This window comes from Gastrolobium bilobum, unplaced genomic scaffold (genome assembly GCF_033153095.1).
Source record: "Gastrolobium bilobum isolate Gb01-03AN ecotype WA unplaced genomic scaffold, APGP_CSIRO_Gbil_v1 utg15927, whole genome shotgun sequence".
Lineage (NCBI taxonomy): Eukaryota > Viridiplantae > Streptophyta > Magnoliopsida > Fabales > Fabaceae > Gastrolobium > Gastrolobium bilobum.
Genome location: NW_026898198.1, coordinates 120,740 through 131,686, shown reverse-complemented (window position 1 = coordinate 131,686; position 10,947 = coordinate 120,740). Strand labels below are relative to the sequence as shown.

Genomic DNA, 10,947 nt, shown 5'->3' with positions numbered 1-10,947 from the left:
TATATATATAAGACGTAAGATCCTTTGATATTGGTGTCAAACTTAAAAGTTTGACACCAGATTTCAACTGTTGATTTTGTAAATCTAACAGTTATAATTTATTGGTTCACATTTATTAATTAATTATTATTTACCAATAAATTATAATCGTTAAATTGACGAAAATAATTAGTTGAGATTTGATACCAAAGGATCCTCTCCCTATATATTTATGTGTGTATATATATATATATATATATATATATGGATTTACATTTCTGCAACTGTTGTACGTGCAGCAATCAAATACTTGCCATATATATACTTGAAATCATTGCGGGGAATCATGACCAAACAAAGGATGAAAGCATTAAATGTGAAGAATTATAACCATACATCTGTCGTTACTGTACGTAAAGCGACTGCAGAAATGATTTTACCTATATACATATATATATATATATATATATATATATATATATATATATATGAGAAAAGTATTTGTCATTTTAAATGACATAAAATTATGTCATTTTAAGAGAAAGATAGACACAGAATAAATTTTTTTATTTAAATTTTAAATTAAAAAAAAAAACCGCCCACTTTCTCTCTCCCATGATTCCCATTTTCTGTGTTTATCTCTCTTCTAAAATGACATAACTTATGTCATTTGAAATGACAAACACCAAGCCACACACACACACACATATATATATAAGGTAGGATCCTTTGACACCAGTGTCAAATTTGAAATTTGACACCTCATCTAAGAGACATTGGATCAAAAAAGATCAATGGTGTCATATGTTTACAAATCAGAGCCGTTGATATTTTTTGATCTAACGGCTCTCAGATGTGGTGTCAAACTTCAAATTTGACACCGGTGTCAAAGGATTCTGCCTCTCTCTCTATATATATATATACATATATATATATATACACACACACGGAAGGATCCGTTTACAAATTTTTTATACAAATTTTTGCAAATTACACTATGTACTCCCAAGAGAACATTATGTTCTCTTGGGAGTACATAGTGTAGTTTGTAAGAGTTTGTAAACAAAAAATTTGTAAATATAACCATCCTATATATATATATATATTATTACTTTAATGTTTCTACCGTGAATGTAGATAAGTTGAGTTGAAAAATTTAAAAATCATAATTAAAAAAACTATTATAACCCTGAAATAAATTGTAATTTTAAAAATACCTTGATTTCCGTCTCAAAACGATGTCGTTTTGAGCTCAATGTAGATAAATTATCTACATTGACTATAAAAAAGCGGTGATATATATATATATATATGGGAGGGATCATTTGACTCCAGAGTAAGATTTAAAAGTCTTACTCTCCATCCCAGCCCTTGATTTCCGTTCATCCAACGGTTAGCATTTATTTAAAATTAATAATTAATTAATTGTTGTTACTTATTAAATGCTAACCATTGGATGAACGGAAATCAAGGGCTGAGATGAAGAGTAAGACTTTTAAATCTTACTCTGGAGTCAAAATCCCTCCCCTATATATATATATAGGGTTTGCTTTTTCTGCAGTTACTGCAGATAAGTTATCTGCAGTAAGCCCAACACGACGTCGTTTTGGGGCGAAAATCATGGTATTTTTATAATTTTAATTTATTTCAGGGTTATAATAGTCTTTATGTTTATAATTTTTTAAGATTTCAATATCAAAACGATGTCGTTTTTGAAATAAATGCTGATAACTTATCTGCATTAACTGCAGAAATATTTTTCCCATATATATATATATATATAACCGGCTTTCATCCTATAAAAAATGCACCAATCATAGTTTGTTTAAATTTTACCATAGTAGACTACCAAATTTTTTTTTTTACTATAGAACAAACATACAACTTCCCATAACTTGAAATATATTTATATGATACAAAGTCAATTATTTGAAAATTAATTTATCTGACGAGAAACCATATCAGCGTATTAAACAAATTTTGGTACAAAGATATTACACATATAAAAAAGGAATTCACTCTCTACTCTATTGGTAAAATATAAACTATTGGATATACAAATCATAATGACTATATTAATAACAATATGATATACAATTTTTTTACCAGATTATTATAGTACACTACTTTATTAAAAAATTAAAAAAATTTGTATTTTTGATTAAAACTAAGAATATATATTTCGATACACACGCAACAATTACATATTCCCGTTGGTCCTACCCTTTTCACGCGCGCACACACACAGATTACATATTCTATTTGGTTCCACACTTCTACTTTTTTTTTAAGTGATATAATATTATGGATTCTATTTTTCTTATGTTATTGAAGATAAATATTTCCTATCACAAATATACAATATGATGGAATCCATCATTAATTAAAAAATAACTTTTTATGTGAAAAAAACATGAGATAATAATCTAATGTAAAATAAAAAAATAATTTCCCTAATATTATACCCTATCGTACACTATGCACTATCTGTATTTATTATATAAATACGCACTGCACGAGGCACACGTTAATGACCTGGGAAGCGCATCTTTTGTTCTGGAGCAGTAATATAGGAGGATACTTTATTGGGTCGAATATCCCGTAAAACGAATTATACCCTCTCATTCCGGAAGCAAGGTATTTAAATTCTAGTTACATGGAATTTAACTTTCCAAACACAGCAGACCTCACAAATTTACTCGGCAAAAAAAACCAAAAAATTATTATTTTAATAAAAAATTACGAAAATATAATTATTTTAAATTTATTTACAAATCTATTATACCGAGTCACGCTCCACACAAACAAAATCGGTTGGTCCTATCCAAAGACAATTTTGCACCATTCACCGTTAATTTAATTTTGATCCACTGATAATAAATATAATTGTATGAGAGTATAAAAGAAAAAAATAGTAAATATAATTTTTTTTGGGTACATTATAACCTCCCTCTTTTCTTTAAATTAATACTATATTTGCCATTCGTTTACACATTTATTGTTTCATCTTTTTATTTATTTACTGTGAGCCCTCATTAATTAATGATAAATGTTATTATACACATAAAATGGACGTAATTTAATATTGTATTACATAAATGTGTAATAATTTATTGTCATTGAGGCGATTTCAGTATATTTAATATAAAAATAAAACATAATATAACTATAGTTGTAAAAACAATATAAAATAAGGTTAAGGGAAAAAAAATACTTGTAGCTTTATTTATTTATATTTTTTTGATAAATGAAACTGCAAATCCTTAGTTCCAGTGTATGACGTTATATTATGTTTAACTAAATACCGCCAAACACCCCCTTAAATTCCATAAAAACAGGCACTGGAAGCATTGTTCTCTTCTTCCCCATCACCAATATATGCATGATTCACGAAGCTATTCTAATGTTTTAAATAAAAATTGAGAAAAATGTTTGTCATTTTAAACAACACTCTGTCCTTTTAAGAGAGAGACATACACAGAAAAATAAATTTTATTTAAATTTTAAATTAAAAAAAATTATTCACTTTCTCTCTCCCATGATTTCTATTTTTCTGTGTCTATCTCTCTTAAAATGATATAACTTATATCATTTAAAATGACAAACACCAAACCCATAAAAATTATACTGAATATAATTTTTCATTTGAACTATGTTTAACTACTTTACTTATAAGTAATTACTTATTAGGTGAGTAATAACTAAGGCATAATTGTTTAGTTTTTTTTTTTTTGATAACATAATTGTTTAGTTTTAGATCAATAAGGTTTACTGATTTGAGAAGTTAAACTATTATATAATTGTGAAAAATATTTGTCATTTTAAAAAGATATATATTTTGTGTCATTTTAAGTAAGAGAAAGACACAAATTAATATTTTTTATTTAAAATTTAAATTAAAAATAAAATTAGGCATTATATGTGGTTCACATAATTCTCCTTATCATTTATATTATGGAAATTTGTGGTTGTAAGAGAGAAAGATTGCTCAATTTGAAGGAAAGCAATTTATGGGTTTGGTTGGTCTAACGTTGGTTCAATTATCTATAGAAATGGATAATTAGTAATTACCAATGTTATTGTTATTTCATCAATTTTAGGCCATTGACTAATTATAATAAATGATAATTACTAAAAAGCACACCCTCGACCTCTTGGTTAACACAAATAGAAGGGTATTTTCTTTGGTGATAATCCCCAACTCAGAGGGCTTTTTTGTTCGGTACCCTTACTCTCTACTCTTATTAACATTTCAGCACTCTCTCAGAGCCTCAGATTCCTCTTTCTCTCTTCTCCCATCGTTTCCATTTCTTGCTAACTTTCGATTTTGCGTCTTCCTTGATTCCCAAGTCAGTGGTAAGGTAAGATTGCTTTTTGATTTTGTCTCTTGAATTTTTAGGTTTTTAACTGATCTTAATGCATCCTTATGTGAATTGGGATCGTGGTTGTGGTTTTAGGGTTTTTCCTTATTCTTTTTGTGGCTCAATTTGCTGCGTGCGATGAAGATCGAGGAATTGGACGATGCGGAGTGTAGTAGGGATGAAGAAGAGGAGAAGTACGAGAGGCAGATTGTGAGGGTTGATGCAAAGAGAGCGTTGGTCGGAGCAGGTGCACGGATCCTGTTTTATCCGACACTTTTGTATAATGTGCTTCGTAACAAGATTGAAGCTGAGTTCAGGTGGTGGGATCAAGTTGATGAGGTTTTGCTCTGTCTTCATCTTCTTTCGTGATGGTTTTATTCTTTAATTTGACTCTCTGGTTTTATTGTTTTGAATTAGTAATAGTATAACCTGTTGTTTGAAATTTGGCCTTATTTGCTGAGAATGATATTTGAAAATGGATCCTTAGTTTTGGTGCTCATGCTGCTGAATGTTCTATGATATGGGGTGAAGTGTGCTTTGAGGTTTTATTAAAAAAAAATTATTTATTTTTTTTCAGTTTTTATTGTTGGGCGCAGTCCCGTTCCCCAAACATGTTCCTCACTTGAAGGAGCTTGGTGTGGGTGGTGTAATTACTCTGAATGAACCCTATGAAACTTTGGTGCAATCGTCATTGTATCATGTAAGTGTTATTCCTTTTTCTTTTTAGACTGTCTCGTCTATGCATTTTGTGTGCTTCTTATATGTAATGTAGAAAGCATACTTATTTTCCATTAGGAAGTTGTGGAATCTCTGATGTCCAATGAAGAGCATATTTGTGGGGCTTTGTCTATTTAATTGATGCAGGAGTAATGAATTTTCACATAAGTACTGTAGTTTCATAATGTCTTTGCTACATCTGTTTTTTAGGCTAAAACTGTTACTGATATCTAGGTTTATTTGCTTAATTTGTTTCAGGCTCATGGAATTGAACATTTGGTAATTCCCACAAGGGATTATCTGTTTGCCCCCTCATTTGTGGATATCAGCCGGGCTGTGCAGTTCATTCATCGTGGGTTTTTCTTCTTTTTTTTTTTTTTTTTGGGGGGGGGGGGGGATGGGGTTTGTAAATTAATCTATCAATGGGGTTTTTTATGTGCTGAGATGTAGTTTTTTTAGTATTACCTTTGTATTTTGGTACAGAGAATGCAACTTGCGGCAAAACTACTTATGTTCACTGTAAAGCTGGGCGGGGGAGGAGTACGACAGTTGTGCTTTGTTATCTGGTAATTTTATGATCTTTATGATTGAGAGTTGTGGCTGAAGCTTCAAGTTGTTATCTGGTAATTTTATGATCTACTTATGTTTTATAGGTTGAATACAAGCACATGACACCTGCTGCTGCCCTGGAATATGTGCGTTCTCAAAGACCTAGAGTTCTACTAGCACCGTCACAATGGAAGGTATAACCCAGTTTCTTTTTTGTGTTTTCGCGCCCCTGCCTTCTAGAAGGCTAGTGAGGCAGTACAGTGATTGTAGTTCTTTTTGGGTGATGATTTCTCTCCTTGGCATTCAGTTTTTGTGTAATCTTTGCATGTACTATAAACAGGCTGTTCAAGACTATAACAAGCGCAGAACTTCTCCTTTACCACACTCTCCCTCTGCGGACACAGTTCTTATAACCAAAGATGATCTTGAAGGCTATCATAGCACATGCGATGCTAGTATGGAGCTGGCCATTGTTCCTAAAGTGCAAAAGACTAAGCCCATGATAGCAAGACTATCTTGCCTGTTTGCATCCTTAAAAGTATCGGGTAGTTGTGTACCAGAGGCAAGGCGGCTGCCAGTTTCTGAGTCACGTGCTTGCTAAGTCAGCTTGACATGTTCATGTCATGTCAAGCAGGTGGCCTGTACAGAAGATGATCATGGAAATAAGTGAAGTTTGATAATTTCCCACAGGGTCGGTACAATTGTGTTACATGAAGAGAGGATTTATAGATAGGAGCGAAGATTTCTCCAATGTTGTGTTACAGGTTCAGAGGAACATGTTAGTAGTTCTCTTGTACATATAAATGCCTTTTGCATGTTTTCTTAATCCAAGTGAAATCCTCGTGCAAGTTATGAATTCAACAGAAATTGTCAGGTGGTGTCTGAACTGTTACTCGTCTTTACTGGTAACAAAACCGTAGCCAATTTCATTGCACTTTGACTAATTTGCACCCCGAAACTCAGCAGGCTGTTGCAGATTCTGTCTACTGCTTCAGTTTCTTTTGACTAGGAAGAGACATCGGAAAGGGTTCCTCATTGTCATCAGTCCGAATAAACCAAGTAAAGCAGGTTACTAATATGTCAATGCTCTTCCCTGTCAAAAGATAGATCACTTTCTCTAATGCACCGGTTTCGCTAGGAATTCATCTAAAGGCTTGGGTTTGGGCATTAAGTTTAGAAGGCAGCAACCACAATGGTGGCGGCGGACTTGTGGTGGGAATGGGGATGCGTAAGGTGGGTGGGGGAAATTATTAGTGGAATTTGATGTGAATGAGAATATGATAAAGAAAATATAAACAATTAAAAAATGTTCGTGATTTTTATCTTTAAAAGAATATGTTTTCAATAGAATCGAATAAAACATAGACACCCAAACAAATTTTTTACATTTTATATATTTGAAAACGAAAAAATGTTTTGGATAACAGTTATCAGTCCGGCCTTATATTCTAGATTTGTAGGCAGTGTGACTGTAACATTCGCTCCAAATCATGGGCCATTCGTGCTAAATTTGGGCTTTTGCTAGTACTGTTTCCAGACACAGAATGCATGCAGAAAGGTCCACACTACAAGATGCGCAATTAGGCTCCATCTTGTATCCCACGACCTAATAAAAATATGTCATACCTGAACGATAAGGTTGAATATTAATTTTCCATACATAACTTGTTATGTTTCTCCACAGAATGAATACACTTGCTCAGTTTAAAGAGAAGATGGTTTTAGTGAAACGTTTTCCTTTTTACACTACATAACTATGATTTGTTTTAGCCTTTTAGGATAGGCTTCAGAGTTCGGTCCCAGCAAGCCGGGTCTGAAGGGTTCTCACACTATGCCCACAAACCGCTTAAAACTTACTATTTACTGAGTCTAGAATGATGTCGTTCAATGATCAAACATTGTTTGAGTAATAGTTTAATATTATTAATCTTTTGAAGACCAAATTAATGATTCGAAAATTATTCGAAGACCAAATTGAAAGTTGAATGCATATATTATTTTTTATTTTTTTTGGAAACATGAATGCATATATTATAAACTGAAGATAAGTAATCAGCTCAATTATCGCGAATGGAGAATTTACAAATACACATAGAGAACTATGTAGTTGGTATTTGCTGTCAATTAACAACTCAAGGGGTGAAAACAACGGCTTATAAAATGGCTTAACTAATTTATGTGCGATTCAACACATGATGAACAATGATCAGAGGTAAATGAAGCAGTAAAGTTATGTGAGGACTGTTAGGTTATTCAGGACTTTATTGGTGGTGCGATATGTAATTCTTCTTAAAATTTTTGAAAAATTGGAGATCTACTACGACTCTAGTGAGATATCAGTTTCTAACTCCGTTTAAATTTTTATTTACCAAAAAAAAATAATGAAGTGGTGGGGTCTTTAAAATGGAAGCAGGCCCAAAGTTGGGGCCCCTTGTGGAAGAATCCAAAAAAGGTGGATAAGAGCCATGTTGTTATATTCGTCCGTGCACTACCACCATTCCTTCTGCGACTTCTTTATGGGACCAAATCTCTGGCATGCCAAGAAACCATAACACTTATAGTACACTAACGTTCTCTCTATATATGCTCCCTCTAAAAGCATCCAAAATCTTCCATAAAGTGAAAGAACTTAATATTACCTTTTTAGGTCGTCTTTGAATTTTAAATATAATGTGGAAAGAGATAGTTCCTCTTGCTAATTTCATATTAACTCCTAGTCTTTTCCATTGTTTTTATTTTAATTAGAATATATTAATCTGAGAAACATCAGTATAAAGATTCTCCAAGCATTTGATTATAAGATATCCAAAGCCTATAGGTATAGTATCTCGATCGTTTCACACGATCGATCATGTATACTATGCATGTGTGTATACAATCAGATACAAAATATATATATATATATGTATGGGTTGTCTTTCTTTCTGTTAATTATACACTCAGGAAGGTATAGGAGTTCGGGGATGGTATGTAGCAGTTATTTAAAAAGAGCACATGCAGAACATAAAAGAACCTAAAAAGTTTATTCTTGTCTTCTCATTCCCTGTTCAATCCCTTCTTTATTCCCTTCAGAAACTACGATGAAGTTATTTTAGCTTTATTACATTACATGCATGTCCCTTAAAGAAAAGAAAGAATTAGCATGCACGTTACTCTCTCTCTCTCTCTGATGGGATAGATAGGCACATCTTTACTCTAATAATACAGCAGGAAAAGCTCGAATCTAACGCAGAATAAAGCAAAAAAGATGTGCCTGTCTCCTAGTATCACTCTTTCTTAAAATCCAAATAAGAAAATTAATTAAAAGAACGTCGTCCATAAAATGTAACTTGTGATGTTGCTCAAAACAAAGACTCAAAATATTCAATAAGAAATTTGAACTTCGGTTCCCCACTACTAGAATTTTTTATGTTTATCGACGGATATTTTCAGCCATTTCGTTAAAGATATAGACAGAATTGCAGATGGAGTTATAACTAATTGGCTTTTGATGACATATTTGACGGAATATTCCGTGACATAGATAATTCCATCGAAATTTGAAACGCACCATTTTCATTAAGGAAATTTTTCCACACTTGAAGAGATTTCAGAAAATCTTCAATCCCCAAATTTAGGAGAAAAATTTCCCTCTATATGAGTTCTTAACATTCATTGCCCATCCTATCTTGGACATCCCTTCCCCAAATACTGAGTCACATCATCATGCGGTAAAATCTTATATGCCGCAGAGTTGCATTTGTTGTGTTTGCTCACACATCGATATCGAAGCTTGGAATTTGGGATGAAAGAGCTGTACGTACGTGTGAGAACTACCTTCACTTATTTAATTTTTGATTTGTAAGGTCTTACTCTTTGGTGAAATTAGGGATTTCATTTGCTTTTATTGCAGAAGAGCTAGCGTGGGTAATTGAAACTAAAAAGAAAGATTTATATCTCTTTAAAGGACGGTTTGTGCCTAGGCGTGTTGCATTCTTGCAGTTTCTATGTGAGTATAAAGCCTTTTCCCAATGTCTCTTGTGTTTTACCGGAACATGAACAATGCCTTGTCATGGTGGATTCACCACAACACAAGATGGATAACGTTTAATAACAATTAATAAAGACATACACGTAGACAGGGCCTTTCTTCAAAAGCAAAATAAATGCACTTTCGATTATGCACCCCCACCTATAGTTGTCCATCTTCAAAGTAGTGCACATTGGTTGCAAGTTCAAGACTTTAGAGATATATATCAACCATCCTTGTTTTTGGATTGAAATGATTCTTTATATGGTATTAGAGTATTGGTGTCACGAATTCGATTCTCGTCGCTTCCCATTTAATTTAATAATTAATTATGTCTTATGAAGTTTCTTAATATATGTAAGTGAGCTTGTGCATTATTCATCCTTCAAGCAAGTGAACTCTCGTGTAAAGGAACATGTTAAAGATATATATAACTATTAAAAGGCCTTCACTTAATAGATTTTGAATTAAATTGGTTCTTTACAAAGACAAATTTCTATTTCCTCTTTTCCCAGCCTCCTATTGACTTGTGCTATTGTGTGTATATATATTCTTTATCTAGAATTAATTAAAGACATACTTCCTCTGTATATGCATAGATTGGTCTTTTTTTTTTAAGTAAAGTCATTTTGGATCCTTAACAAAAAACACACTCCTCACATTCGTCCCTTACAAAAAAAATTAGTCCCGAGGTCCCTAAGAAATTCAAAGTGAACCCATTTAATTGAAATCGTGTTCCCTCACAAATTCAAAAAGGACCCATATTAATCTCTCAAAAGGATTAAAATGGGTCCACTTTGAATTTCATATGGATTACGAGACTAATATTTTTTTTGTAAGGGACTAAAGGTGGAGATCGTATTTTTTGTTAAGCATCCAAAAGAGATTTTAGTTCTTTCTTTTTTTTCATAGCTTGAAAGTGTTAATCGGTGCTTTGCATTGAGAAATTTTGGATAACACACTTGCATACATGTTAGTAGGGCCCTCCTTCCCTAAATATGACATACACAAGCCATAAGTGCATTTTAGAGAAATAAAGTGTAGCTTACAAAAATCGTTAGTCAGAAGTTAATAATTCTGTATTTAAAAAAATAAAGTTAAGAATTTTCGTGAGCAGTATAATGTGTGCATTTCAAAGGAAAAAAAGTGTGTGCGTTTGTGTGTGTTAAATTAGGGGAAATATGTCTGTTACGTTGTATATAAGACAAAATTGTTTCATGCAAACAAAAAAGTTAGTGATATTTTTTTTTTTCTTGATGGATTTCATCAACTTTTTTTATATGTTCCGTGAGACAAAATTGTATCATGATTCCACTTTTATTATATATACAT

The 10,947-nt window shown here is 32.3% G+C and overlaps 1 protein-coding gene across 1 annotated transcript; it reads left to right on the top strand.

Annotated features, from left to right (window-relative positions):
* Nucleotides 1-4,263: 4,263 nt before the first annotated feature.
* LOC133313750 (phosphatidylglycerophosphate phosphatase PTPMT2-like) lies at nt 4,264-6,805 on the top strand. Its single transcript, XM_061515159.1, has 7 exons — nt 4,264-4,340; nt 4,437-4,679; nt 4,918-5,040; nt 5,316-5,409; nt 5,541-5,623; nt 5,711-5,800; nt 5,947-6,805. Exons 2-7 carry the CDS (start codon nt 4,479-4,481, stop codon nt 6,205-6,207), a joined length of 852 nt encoding a protein of 283 aa, XP_061371143.1. The 5' UTR covers nt 4,264-4,340; nt 4,437-4,478; the 3' UTR covers nt 6,208-6,805.
* The last annotated feature ends 4,142 nt before the right edge of the window (nt 6,806-10,947 follow it).

Coding starts and splice junctions, on each gene's coding strand:
- LOC133313750 (XM_061515159.1), top strand. CDS start 4,479: ATGAAGATCGAGGAATTGGACGATGCGGAGTGTAGTAGGGATGAAGAA. Junction 5,041..5,315: donor TGCAATCGTCATTGTATCAT/GTAAGTGTTATT, acceptor AATTTGTTTCAG/GCTCATGGAATTGAACATTT. Junction 5,801..5,946: donor TAGCACCGTCACAATGGAAG/GTATAACCCAGT, acceptor TACTATAAACAG/GCTGTTCAAGACTATAACAA.